The sequence below is a fragment of the Lepisma saccharinum genome, chromosome 8, assembly GCF_977018435.1.
Source record: "Lepisma saccharinum chromosome 8, izLepSacc3.1, whole genome shotgun sequence".
NCBI lineage: Eukaryota > Metazoa > Arthropoda > Insecta > Zygentoma > Lepismatidae > Lepisma > Lepisma saccharinum.
In genome coordinates, this window is record NC_139236.1 from 36266308 (window position 1) to 36281160 (window position 14853).

Consider the following 14853-nt stretch of genomic DNA (forward strand, 5'->3'; position numbering starts at 1 on the left):
TCATTTCGTAATAAGCACCATGATACCATATGGTATCGTCGGGAGAGTAAAGGTTAAAATTATATATTCTCGTTCGTATTGGAAATGGTTGTGGCATGATTTTACAATACCGGACGGTTCCCCAAGAGGTGGGGAAGAAGATAGGAGAGGAAGAGATGAAGGCCCTGTTGTTTCCTGATGACTTAGTAATATGGGGAAACAAGGAAGAAGTACAGAGACGGCTTAATAGGCAGAATGAGGAAATCAGAAGAGCAGGAATGAAATTCAGCGCAGAAAAGAGTGAGGTGCTAATAACAAGAAACAGAGCCAGAAATGTACCAAGAATAAAGGTGGACATGGAAAAGTTGAGGGTAGTGGAGAGTTTCAAATATCTAAGAAGCATAATTGAGAGAAGTGGAAGAATATATGAGGAGTTAAACAGAAGGGAACAAATGGGTGGCGGACTCTATCAAAGCATTCGAAGATTAATATGGAATAGGGATGTACCTATAAAATGCAAGAAGGTAATAATATACAACACATACTAAGTGCCAATAATTATGTATGGAGCAGAGACGTAGACAATGACAGAGACAAAAGAAAGATGCAGGCAGTGGAGATGAAATTTTTAAGGTGGATATTGGGGAAGACCAGAAGGAATAGAATAAGGAATGAGGAGATATGACAGACTGTAGAGGTATTGAAGCTTCAGGACAGAATAGATCAGGCACAGATGAGATGGTATGGACACATGAATAGGATGGGTGCAGAAGAGTTTTCAATGCACAAGGAGTGGGAGTAAGGCCAAAGGGGAGACCAAGATGTTGGTGGAAAGAGCAGATAGTGGAGAGTGTTAGGAGAAGAGAACAAGATTGGAACACCATGGAAAGAGAGGAGTGGTGGAAGACCAGAAGAAAATGGGAGGCGCTTTACTTCTATGCCGACCCAGCCAGAGGTAAGAAACGGTGAAGGATGATGATGTAAAGGGTCACTACACAAACTTTCACAGTGCATAGAGGTTATTAAGACAACTTTTCTTAATGACGTTACTTTGTTTCATGCCTCGTTTCAATGCTAAGAGCTCTCAAAAACTTGATATCATCCTGACTATATGCGCAAACCATAACCAAACCACTAATTCAGAATTACCATGAATCAACTGGCATTGTAATAATACATAAAATTCATGACTTATCTAAGGAAGTCTAAGAAAGTAAATTCAGTTTACATGATTTTTTGCAATATCGTACCAAAGTCTTGAACGAGAATCTCTAATACCAAGTCTCAGTTCCTTCTTGATTGAAGCCCATCTCTGTCTAGTGTCTATTTTTACAAGCCAGTCTTGGTCTCGTCAGGATTCTTTTCAAGCCCCATATCGGGTTCTTCACAGTACTAATCCTACCCACAACCAAACGTTGGTTGACTCTCAACCTGGGTATGAATGTTTCTATGTAAATGTCCTTTCATTGAAATGTAAATTATTAGGCAGTGTTTGGGATAAGACAGAATGAGATAGCATTTTCACAAAACAAACCAAAGTCTCATCTCATCTTGTGGGCAACACTAGTTAACATGATGGAAACGAGAAACATATCATGTTGAAGCACATAAAAATATTTTGTAAACTACAGCCTAAGTTCTGGTGTGTGTTGACATGTTGCCTCGGCACCTAAATTAGTTTTGCTCATGTATTCCCAGTGCAATACAACTAATAAACACCCACATTACCTTTTCTCACCCCTCGTCAAGGTGCTGGTGTGCACTGGTAGATTTTCCTTTTGTCTCCCAGCCCTTGAAGACATGGTGCTGAATAAATATAAGACAAAAATTAAAACCTTAGCATAAAAATTGCTAATAACAACATACAGTGTGTGGCAGAAATATTGACATGATTTAAAAATTGCACTCCAAGCATCTCCGGACAGATTGCAAGCAAATTCATGTGTCATCGTGTGCAGCAGTGCATAGTCTTCAATAACCATGGAACATTGTTCAAGTGAGCATCGTGAATTTGCAGTGGAATGTTACTTTAAGAATAACTATTCTGCCACTATAACGCAACGTAGATTCGGACGGCAGTTCAACATTTGAAGAAATGGGAAAATGCCGACATGACAGACAATTCTGAATTGGATAAAACTTCAGGACTGCAACAGCCACAATGAAGAAGAGCTCATGACGTCCACGAACCTTGCAAACTCTATAAGCTGTGGAAGGGTCAGGGAAGCTTTGTTGCGTAGTCCCGAGTGAGTTCATCGGCATGCACTGTTGCTAGGCATGCCTGACGGAAGTGTGCGATGGATTTTACATTTTCACCCATACAAAATTTAAAATACATGAGCTACGTCCCCGAGATTACATTAACAGGACATGATTCTGTGGATAATTCAGGATCAACCTGACTTACTCAAGAGCATAATCACGTCCGATGAGGCACATTTTCACCTGAACAGATCTGGAATTCTTGGGCCATACTTTATTGAAGACTATACTGGACATACCGTAACTGTAATGTCTCACCGATATGTGACCATGCTGACAGACTTTCTACAGCCAGAACTGTGTATACTTCCAGCAAGGGTACACATCAAAGACTGTTTTGTGGGATGTTTCCATGAAGGATAATGTCATGACCAAAATGCCACATGGCCTTCACATTCGCTGGACTTATCTGTGATTTCTTTTTGTGGGGGTTGTTCAACAAAAATTTCTATATGAACTGACCTGACACATTGGATAACAAAGGAGCCTACTTGCGCTGTGATATAGCAAATTCCGCTGGAGATGGTCCACAAGGTTATGACTGCTGTACATCGACAACCAGAGGTTTGTTTGAGATTAGTGCCCACCTGAGTGACATTATTTTCAAGACATAGGCATCACATGAAATGCTTTAGTATGGGGTCATTCCATGTCAAGTGGTCTAGTTTCAGAAAAGTGCCACGCTCGACCATCTTGGATTTAGCTTAAATTTTGTATGTAGAGTACCACATGTCTAAAACGAACTTTGGTAAAGTTTTAGATTCTACAGTAGAATACTTATTGAGATATAGCCATTTGTTTGACCCCATACCCTGACCACGTAACGTACGACACTGAGATTTCACCAACTTTGATACGTAATATCTCTCTTGATATTCTTTTAAAATGAGTGAAACTTAGCTAGCTTGTACAACTTTATGCGCTCTATTTTATGGTAATAATAACTATTATTTCTGTGCACGCTGTAGGTAGATAAATTATATCAAAGTCGGCCAAAAAAATGGACTTTTAAAAAAAATTGAAATTTTAAAGTTGCATAGTTCTTTCAATAATTATTTAATAGATGTCAAATTTGATGCATAGCATGTCTACAAGTTGTCCTTTAAAGGTTTATATTTTCATTGTGGTAGCTCTTTCTGTTACTTTACAAAGTTAGTGTAAAGTTGACAATTTGTGTAAAAAGTCAAAAACTGAGGTATTTTAAATTCTATTTTGCAGAAAAGTATCTTCTAGAAACGTTTGAAAACCACTTCCATTGGAAAGAGCATGTCTTAAAGCACCTCGAAAAGTAGATTTGATTGACTAACGCCAGCATCTAGTGCCAAAAAAAGAGGGTCAAAGTTGAAAGTCATTGCCATAGCGACAAATATAATTCAAAATGCAATCATGCTGTCATTTAGATTTCTTGATTTTCTCATATGTGTTGATATTATTAGACAAGTTTTCGTTCATAAACGAGCACATTTAACCTATTATACAGATTTTTAGATTCCCATTAGTATGATATAATTTGCTAATTGATCTAATTCGAAATGGACGTCAGCGAAGCAATTGATTATGATTCTCCTATAACCGAATGCACTGTTGGGCAAAAATTGTCATCAAAATGTCACCATGGTTCATTTTATTCCAACAAAATCAGGCTAATTTCTGTTAGCAGCTTGTCAGAAAATGAAAAATTACTTATTGCTAGACGATCAGAAGTTGAGCTTATGGACAATGAATTGGTCTGTTTGCATCACCAAGGAAAATACCTCCTCAAATACGAAATGAGCCAAAAATTGTGTTGCAATCCGTTTGGAAAGCAGAACCACATGATCAAAGGTGGCTTGTTAAAGGTCACTTTAGCCATGTCTGAGGAACTGAACAAAGTGACCAAAGTGAATGTAAAGCCAGGTCAGAAAATTTGCATCAAGTGCAAAGCTGAATACGTTTCTAAGACTGAAGTCACAGCAACTTCTTCTTCTGACGAATTTGATTCAAATGCATCCGATAGTCTTGATCAAAGCTTGACTGCTTTAGGCACTTCTCTATTGAAAATTCGTAGGATAAGCAGCCAAAACAAAGCTGGCTATTTGAAACACAAAATTGAACGTGCACAAAATGTGATAGCTGAAAAAATCATGTCCGTCTCCGGAATGACAGATGATATTGCACAATCTAGTCGCTCTGCTGAATGCAGTTTGTGTAATGATTACACTGACCTTATCAAAGAAATGAAAGCTAAAATCGAAATATCCAGTAGATCAAGAAAAGTTCAGCTGCTGACTATGGCCCCAAGAAGTTGGTCAATAAAGGAAACTGCAAGGAAGTTTGGCGTATCTGAACGCATGGTCAAAACAGCCCGGAAAATTAGGGCAGGAAAAGGTATATGTACATTACCTGATGCAAAGGTTGGCAAACCATTGTCAAAGGAAGTTGCTGAAAGAGTCAGCCGTTTCTATGAAGATGACGAATTTAGCAGGATGTGTCCTGGCAAAAAAGATTATGTTTCAGTTCGGATTGGTGGTATTAAAGTTCAAAAGCAGAAGCGGTTGATATTGTGCAACCTTAAAGAGCTGTACGTGGCATACCGTAATAAATATGGAGCTGAAATCAGTTTCTCCAAATTTTGCGACCTCAGGCCAAAGTGGTGTGTGACTGTTGGTGCGTCAGGCATGCATTCCATCTGTGTGTGCACCATACATCAGAATGTTAAGCTCGTGATGCAAAGTGCTAATATTAAAGATGACTACTAAATGCTAATAGAAAAGGCAGTATGTGATCTGAGTGCCAAGGACTGTATGCTGCACCGTTGTCAAAGCTGCCCAGGTGAAGATGCAGTTATGGTTTACTTAGAAGAAATATTCCATGACTGGGATGCAGAGGAATCGATTGAATTCAAACAGTGGGTTCATACTGACCGTGAAACACTAGAAACCAATTTATTAACAGTGGAAAACTTTATTGAAAAACTCTCAAGCAAGATTTGGAAGCTGACAGGCCAACATTTTGTTGCAAAGCACCAAAGTGATTACTTGAAGTCATTGAAGACTAACTTAAAAGCAACAGAATTGATAGTTCTGATGGACTTTGCCGAGAACTACTCATTTGTAGTGCAAGATGCTGCCCAGGGCTTTCACTGGGAAAATTCACAGGCCACCGTGCATCCATTCGTTGCATATTATGTCGACAATATGGGCAACTTGCAAATTGTTAATTGTTGCATGATTTCTGATAAATTGCAACATGATACAGTGTCTGTACATGTGTTTATTCGAAAGTTAATCGAATTTTTGGTGACGCGAACAGAAGTTACCAAAATATACTACTTCAGTGATGGTTCTGCTGCCCAATATAAAAACTACAAGAACTTTGTGAATTTATGCAACCATAAAAATGATTTCAATATCGAGGCTGAATGGAACTTCTTTGGTACAAGCCATGGAAAATCACCCTGTGATGGGGTTGGTGGCACAACTAAACGGCTGGCTGCTCGGGCAAGTCTCCAGAGACCTTCATCTGACCAAATATTGACGCCAAAAGATCTCTGACTTTTGTGATCAAAACATAAGTGGAATTAAATATATTTTTGTCACAAAAGATGAAATTGAAGAGAGCAGAAAGTTTCAAGAAGAACGGTGGCGAGAAAGCAGCACAATAGCTGGTACTAGAGAGCATCACCAATTCATACCAGTTGGCTTAAACTCGATTAGTGTCAGCAAAGTTTCCAATGACACGATAAATTTTGTTGCCAGAATTTCTGATACCACTATTTTGCACTTGAAATTGGCTGAGCTGTCCCTTGGTTGTTACGTTGCCTGTATTTATGACAACAAATGGTGGACTGGCAATGTTGTTGAGGTTTCAATTGAAGAAAATGATGCATTGGTAAATTTCATGCATCCGCCAGGTCCTGCTCATTCGTTTTATTGGCCAGAAAGGCAGGATATATGTTGGATTCCAGAGCAACATCTCATTTGCATGCTCCCTGCTCCTTCAGTCACATCGTCAGGCCGACAATATCAATTTCCAGAAAATGTGCTGAAGGAAGTGGCTTATAAATGTAACAGAATGTGAAGATTGCTATCAATTGAAATCAAGCTGTGGACATCGGCTTAGGAACCATATAAGATACCCACTTTAGGCTTGAGAACCTAGGATAAGCTGCTCAATCATTGGCTTGGGATCCAGGCAGACACCCACTTGAGGCTTTGGAACCTCGATTAAGAAACCAAATCAAGGCTTGGGAACCTTGACTAAGAAACCCACCCGTGGCTGGTATTGCATGTTCATGAACTGGTAGTGACAATGTCACCATGGACCAACGCAATATAATACTCATAATTTCTCTATAAAAAGCATTAAGAGAAGTCTTAACCTATAAAAGGGCAGAATTTGAATATTAAAATGAAAGCTGTAATAAGGAAATGCTTCTCACTTTGGCCCATTTTTTAGGGCATTGTATGCTGGCGTTAGTCAATTAAATCTACTTTTCTAGAAGGTTTAAGACATGCTCTTCCCGATGAAAGTGGTTTAAAAACGTTTCTAGAAGATACTTTTTTGGAATATGGGATTGAAAATACCCTATTTTTAGCCATTTTACAAAAATTGTCAACTTTACACTAACTTTGTAAAGTAACAGAAAGAGCTACTGTCATGAAATTACAAACTTTCAAAGAACAACTTGTAGAGCCACTATGTATCAAATTGGGCATCTATTAAATAAATATTTAAGGAGCTATGTAACTTTAAACTTTCAGTTTTTTTGAAAGGTCAATTTTTTTGACTAACTTTGACATAATTTATCTTGCTACAGCATGCACAGAAATAATAGTTATTTTTACCATGAAATAGAGCGCAAAAAGTTGTACAGGCTAGCTAAGTTTCATTTGTTATAAAAGAAAATTAATAGAGATATTAGGTCTCAAAGTTGGTGAAATCTCAGTACCGTACGTTATGTGGTCAGGGTATGGGGTCAAACAATTGGCTTTATCTCAATAAGTATGCCACTGGAAAATCTAAAACTTGGCCAAACTTCGTTTGAGACATTTGGTACTCAACATACAAAATTTCAGCCAAATCCGAGATGGTCGAGCGTGGAGCCCTAGACCACTTGACATGGAATGACCCTATGTACTTTTCACTCATGTAAGTGTTTTCATTGTTATTCTGAAGTGATTTAGTATACAATAAAATATAGACACATAAAACTGCCATGTTCCCAACTGTAAAACACTGATCTAAAAGGCTGTGTGAACACACGGCTTGACACTCAAACGTGTTAAAAGCCCCACTTTAGATCAGTGTTTTACAGTTGGGAACATGGCAGTTTTATGCATATGGGGTCAGATGACTAAATGTTCCTTTTTATTCCTTTCCACCCACTATAAATTCTCAAGTCCTTGTCATATCTGACGTGGGTAAGGTGTAGTTACACTGGCCTAGTTTGGTAACCTAATGAAAGGATCAGTGGAATCCTGAAACGTAAGTTTTCGTTAAAATCAATACTCACTAATGTAAGTACCTTTAATTATCTACATTTTATTGTATATTAACTTATTCAACATGAGTAAGTTGCACGAGCACTAAATATGAATATTCTGAAGTGTAATATAGATTTTTCAAATTTAAATAGTCTCAATATTTCTGCCACATATTGAGGAATAAGTTCCATTGTAGTCTAGTTTCTCCTCAGTAAGCACACACTATTTTACCCTTTGCTTCTTATCAAGAAGAGACCCTGTATCCCTAAATTTGTTCGTAAGTATCCGAACACACACACCGTGTAAAACAGGAACAACTCTGAATTCTGCTGCAAAATGCATTCTAACTTCCCTACAAGAATTCGTAGAGACATAACAGAAATACATAAAAATTTGTTGCTTTAAATTGTACAGGTATCATGGCACTATTAGACTGCAGAAAAGCACCAGTAATCTATAAACTAAAACAATATAAAACACTTGTTAACACTTCACAAACAAGTGCAAACTGGACACAAATTACCTGGATACTGAAGCACTGACGTACGGATCCAGTGCCAAGGTCAGCGTTCAGCTGTGGGTCTAAATGCTGGAAGACGCGCTCCATACTTCCCGGCAACCTTGGCAGTAAAAGACACTGTACATTATGTTTCATGTCAGTGTATAACACACTCAAATATCTTGTATTAGTTGACATCATTTTCCCCAACTTATAGCAGGCAGTTCCTACTTAGCTGGGATTCCAGCCAATTTTCTGTTTCTTAACACTTTCCAGAGTAGTTATATTTCTTACTTTAAATGTCCATTTCATCAAGTTCTCTCTATTCTTCAGCATAGCCATATTTCTAAAGGTTCTAGCTACTTGAATGGTTATGAATAAAATTTAGTTCATAATTTTATCAGTTAGTTTACAGTTAAAGTAATGTAATGGTATGCACATATAGGCCTACACATACCAGTAAAATCCACATCTCGTGAAAAATTAAAAATATGTCGTGAAGCCTTAAATCAGAACTTGTTCCCACTTTGTTAATGCTAAAACAACACAGGGGCCGTTTATCCACTGTATCCCCTTGAGAATTGTGTTAAACAATTTGTATACACACTGAAAAAGCGAAAGAACACGTCAAAAATAACTATCAGTTCTAAACCTAACAACGTAAATTTGTATCAGCTGTTGTGCTGGATGCTATATTCACTTACGCGAAGCCTTCCGGCTGTTCTGCTTCACGGTAACGTAATAGACATACTTTACTTCACAATAACAAATTTCGGTAAGAATTTACAATATAGAGAAAGTCTCCAATTTTGTTAATTTTCGGTATACTAACTAATTTTGGCCTCCTCATCACGAACCTGTTGTAAAAACCAGGGGGTCATGTCTGGAAATTGTACATTTTGATGAAACATTGTTCATTAGCCCCAAAAACCATCCACGAGTATTCCCACAAACCATTGAGGTTCCTACTAGAATTGAACATAAATCATTTTCTTGTAAAACAATGGTGTGGTTGGAAACAATAACATTTTCGTTCGTAAAACTACCCATATACACCTATATATAGAAAAAATTCAATCTGCTTTTTTTCAAATTTCCAGACGTGACCCCCGGTTTTTTACAACAGATTCGGGTAACACTTTACTATACAGAGACGGATTTCTTCAAATTTACAGGAGAAAGTACTTACGCAAATCATTTTCTGTAGTGTTGTTGATGTTCGGTAATGTAGTTTTGATCTATTTTAATGCGAATGCATGTGGTTTTCTACGAAAATCTCTTTCCGACGCGCTATTGCTGCTGCTGCCATTTGCTTTCTGCATGAGAGCACAATGTTCCATGTGTTTGATGACATAAACATCGTAGTCAGTGTTTCAACCCATGCCGTCTTTTCTCTATAAGATGACGTGTCGTTGTCCGTATATGCTAAATTGAACGAAAGGAGTGCTAATGGAACCTAACAGACCTAACCTAACCTAGTAGGCATACCTTGTCCCCGTGATGGTTCGTGGGGCTATCATGAATTTTTGGGCTAACGTCAATGGTTTTTGGGGCTACCCGTGAATGGTTTTTGGAGCTAACGTCAATGGTTTAATAATTACTCTTTATGTCAAAATTTGAACTTTTTTCCTGAAACAATTTCGTGGAGTGTTTTTAATTTTTTTTAAAAATTTAGGTATTTTTTGGTGAACAAGGTTGCAACACTCCATGCACACTCCAAATCGACAAAACACTGGCACAACGCGCGATGAACGGGTAAGCTATCGCCATATTGTGTGGAAATTGATTGATTGATTGATTTAGTTTATTTTACTTCGCGTTTTGTGCCTCTAGGCTAATTTGCGAAGATGGGGATGAGTGATGAAATGATTAAATTGATGAATGGACATTAACAAACAACCAAGCCCGACCGGGAATCGAACCCGGGACCCTTGGCGTCGCAGCGCGATGTGCTAACCACTCGGCCACAGGGTCAGGCTATTGTGTGGAAATAAGTGGAACAGTAAGTACTCGTTAATGTAAGAAATAGACATTATTTTCGTTAGAAATTCATTATTTCACCTAAATAAATGTTCCGCAATGTAGAATAATATGTTAGCAATGTAAAAAAGTGTGAAATAAATCATTGACAGGTATCTCTGGTATAGTAAAGTAGTACCCAGATTCGTCATTTGGAGGCCAAAATTAATTAGTATACCGAAAATTAACAAAATTGGTGACTGTCTCTATATTGTAAATTCGCTCCAACATTTCGGTATATTTTAACAATACAGGGAATTTCTCAGCCCCACGGACCATTGGCGCGTGGTTAGGTTAGGCTAGTAGTCGTAGGTTAGGGTCATAGTAATATCAGGAATATATATATTTCGTTCCTTAAGTATTTGAAACGAAAAATCTTGCGATAAATAATGAGCAATTGCGCATTGTCGGTTGCGATGACTGACCCTCTTATTTTGCAAGTTTGACACGTGAGCGCCAAATTTTAACTTCCGATTCGGGTACTATTATCGTTAAGAGGGAAACACCTACGAATCATATATTTTGGACTTCTTTACATTGCTCACGTGTTATTTTTGAATGCGTAGGGTGACCAGACACATACATTCAAAAAAGAGGACAGAGCATGGCGAAAAAGGAGGACAAAGTCATAAAAAAGAGGACACCGTAAAAATTGGCACCACATTTGCCATTACTTACAATTTAAGCAATGTTAAAAAATCTTGCCAACGCCTTGCTCACATATACTTTTCAGGTGATCTCTTTCGATAACTTCCTCTTACCTTTAAGCAAAGAAAACAATCTCCTAATCTGTTATTTAACACATGACAAAGAATATTTACAATTTGAAGCACATAAATTTACTCCTTTTCTGATTCTTGGATATTAGAATGAAATATTCCCACAAGTGAATGCAAATGTAACAAGTAAGATTTATTTTAACTTATTTCCAAAAACCGAATTAAATTTTTAGGTAGTTTAGATTGTTTCAACAAATATGATTTTAATGCCAGGAACATTTCTAGCACTCTTTCAACAGCAGGGGAAAGTAACAGTCACCTCATATTCGTTTCTTCTGTTCTTTTAAAAGCTGGATATTTTCTTTCAAGATCATTGTTGAATTTACACTTTCGCTTCGTTATTTCATTAAAGTAAATATTACTTGATAATCAAAATTCTCACTGCGCATTTCTGTATCGCCTATGTATAATTCGAAAAGGAACTGGCCGATCTCAGTGGCGGAGTGGTTAAGATACCGTGCCACAATGCCAGGGGTCCCGGATTATAATCCCGGGTCTGGTATGGGTGTTCTTTGTGAGTGTCCCTTCATCAAAATTGTCATATCATCGCTTAAACCCATCTTCGCGATTAGCCATAAGTGGCAGAAAAGCGAAGTAAAATAAACCAAATCAATCAATATAAAAGGAACTGTACAGACTCAGTCGTTAGAGCGTCTGAGAGAGAAGTTCGATCCCCGGCGGGGGAGATCCGGGATTTTTTTCTACTTGTTCAAGCGGCTCCGACGCTCACCCAGCGTCCTATAAAGTGGATACCTGGAGGAAAATGGAGGAAACTCTGGGGGTAAAGGTGGCCAGGGGCTTGGTGCTGATCACATCACTCCCACCTTCGGCAGCGATCAAGGAAGTGTGGGACCCTATACGTCTTCATGGCGTGGTGCAAAGCACAGGGGAGCACTTTACTTTTACAGACTACGTGCATTCCTGCAGTCTCAAAGGGCGAAGCAACAAGTTAGAATAATACTAATGACTAGGGTGTGGAATTTTCCCTATTTTTTTTTTTTTAAGTAAAACAGGCTTTAATGTTTAATGTTCGTTTCATGGTGTTTCTAGTCTGAAAACGCATTTTTATAGTGCCTATAAATGCCTATTTCGAGGGTTACTACCTATTTCGCTTAATCATGCCAGAACACTGTTTACATTCTTTTGTTACAATGATGCAAATTGTTTTTTTCATCGTTTGTTCAAATCTGCAAAGTGGTTAGCTCAAGCTCTTTTTGTGAGAATTACTTTAACTGACGATTCCCACAAATGTGAATTTTGATCAAAAGAATATTAATAGTTTTTTAATCGCTAGTGCACTTTTATGTACAAATTGAAGTGCTAATACAGTATAACTGTATATTGTAAAAAGAAAATTGAAATAAGTTCACGTTCATTACCCATTTTAATATATATTTTTTTTAATTTTAGGGAGTCTATTTTCGTGCATTTTTTTTAGTATATATTACCTTTTTAAGTGCCTATTTTCATCATTTTTGTGCCTAGTTGAGAGGTTTTTAGTGCCTATAAATCCACATCCTGCAAATGTCTCAGTCGGGAAAGTGATTGTGTTCGACTCCCAGATGCTAGGTGAGCATTGCTCGAATACTTAACGCACCCCAAGTGATATGATGATCGTTATGTGTGGAAGAATTCGGTATAATTTAACAATACAGGGAATTTCTCCAATTTGTTTGAATTTTCGGTTACTTACTAATTTGGGTCTCCTAATCACGAATCTGCACTTAAAATTTGGCGCTCACGTATAAATTTGGCGCTTATTTGGGGGCAGGTGAATCCGGCCACTTTCTAACATGCCCTTAACAGGGTGTCTATAGATATAGGTGGGAAGCCGGAGTGGAGCGGAGGCGGGGCCGCAATAGCGGTTGGGGGCGGTAGGTCGATTACCCCAGAGGCGGAGCCCGGAACCGGCAGGAAATTTGGAAATCGAGGGTGTGGAAATAAGAACTTAATTTCGATTATTTTGCTATTTCCACGTGTGAGCGCCAAATTTTGACTGCAGATTCGTGATTAGGGGGCCAAAATTAGTGAGTATGCCGAATTTCAAACAAAATGGAGAAATTCCCTGTATTGTAAAATCGCTCCAAGAATTCTGTATGCAGCACATTTGCTTTGGTCAATGCTATACTCTCTCCAAAAAAGGAGGACATTTACAGATTTCTAAAAAATCCGCCCGGACGCCGGACAGACACCTAAAAAGGAGGACATGTCCGGATAAAAGAGGACGTCTGGTCACCCTATGAATGCGGAACATTTCTTAAGGTGAAATAATGCATTTCTAAGATAATGTCTATTTCTTCTATTTACGAGTACTTACTGTTACTTGTTGTTTCGAATCTGTAACACATTATGGCCGTGATAGCATACTGGTTTAGGGGGCGTTCTGAGTGTGTTTTGTCGATTTATGCAGTATTCCCGGATCTGAAATTATGCTAATACGTCGCAAACCATTGACGTTAGCCCCAAAAACCATTTTCCGTAAGGTTAGGTTAGGCAAGCATAGTTAAAAAAAATAATTAAAATTACTCGACACGTCATGTTCTAGTGAAAACACGGCGAGGCTGAAACACTGGCTACTGGGTTGCATAATCTTAACACACGGAGCAAATGGCGAGAGCAGAAACAGCGTGTCAGACAGAGATTTTCACAGAAAACAATACGCATTCACATTAAAATGGATCAAATCTACATTCAGGAACTTGCACAACGCTAAGGAAAATGATTTCCGTAAGTACTTTCTCCTGTAAATTTGAAGGAATCCGTTTCCCTCATACGATAATGTTACCCACATTCGTGATTAGGAGCCCTAATTTAGTGAGTATGTCGAATTTCAAACAAAATGGATAAATTCCCGGTATTGTAGATTCGCTCCAAAATTTCAGATATCAAAATTACTGAAAACGCTCAAACAACAAAATCTTCGCAATCGATGGAAAATATCTCATTTTCCCGATGGGGGTACAGAGGGTCAAGGGTACCGTTGTAGATTATAAACATTCGCAGGTTAACATCAATTTTAATAAACAAGTGATTTTGAGCAAAACTTTCGAAAGTTAATTTCATAGCTACAAAATTAATTTTACTTCAGTAGCCCTAATGTTTTTTAGATAATATGGTAAGTAAACAACTAAATGAGCAAAAAATGTCATCAGACATGTTGTAAAAAATAATTCCAGAACCAGGTGCAGAAAAAAGATTTAAATATAGATTCTGATATCTTTAAAAAACAACATATGCGGACGTATGCACTAAAATGAAAAAAAAAAAACAAGGTGCCCGTGTAACAAATTATTTTAAAATTACACGATTTGATATGGAATGATCCGTATTTCTTGAATGCAATGCTAGATACATTCTGGACTCTGCTTAAAAGAAAATACTTGGTTCAATACGAAATACAGGATATTTGGCACCTAAGTTTCTACTTGCCTTTATATTCTTTACTTGGTTTCCAGACTGCTTTGCAATTGCATCAATTTGCACAACCACAAAAATTATGTATTGGAAGAACAACTACCAAAGTTCAAAACTGCTTTTATTTTAAAACACAACTCAGCACTGTGATTGGTTCGTGCAGAGTCAGTGTTGGGAAACACTACTGGAAAAATTAAGGTGGTCCGAAAGGGAATAAAATCCTCCTACATATCAGTACTTTCTACTTTATGATATTTTATGTCAGTAGCAGTACTGTAGAAGGAGTGTCCACTTAAAATTGATTTATGACCTATCGGAATCCAGTTGAGTCGCGCAATTCTAAATGAACAAATTTAAACATCATGCTGTGACGTCACCACCAATATGAGATGTAGTCCGAATTTCGAGTTCGTGGTTCTTAATCTGTGGCGCTTCA

At 37.8% G+C, this 14853-nt stretch overlaps 1 protein-coding gene across 1 annotated transcript in view; it reads right to left on the reverse strand.

Annotated features, from left to right (window-relative positions):
• The window catches only part of LOC145990945 (uncharacterized), a 70961-nt gene extending 56406 nt beyond the window's left edge, over positions 1 to 14555 (reverse strand). The window contains exons 1-2 of the mRNA XM_083126510.1: positions 14433 to 14555; positions 1708 to 1785 (exon numbers count right to left, since the gene is read on the reverse strand). Coding sequence (XP_082982636.1) covers positions 1708 to 1781 — 74 coding nt within the window. The 5' untranslated portion in view covers positions 1782 to 1785; positions 14433 to 14555. The remainder of the gene's footprint in view (positions 1 to 1707; positions 1786 to 14432) is intronic.
• Between the last annotated feature and the right edge of the window lie 298 nt (positions 14556 to 14853).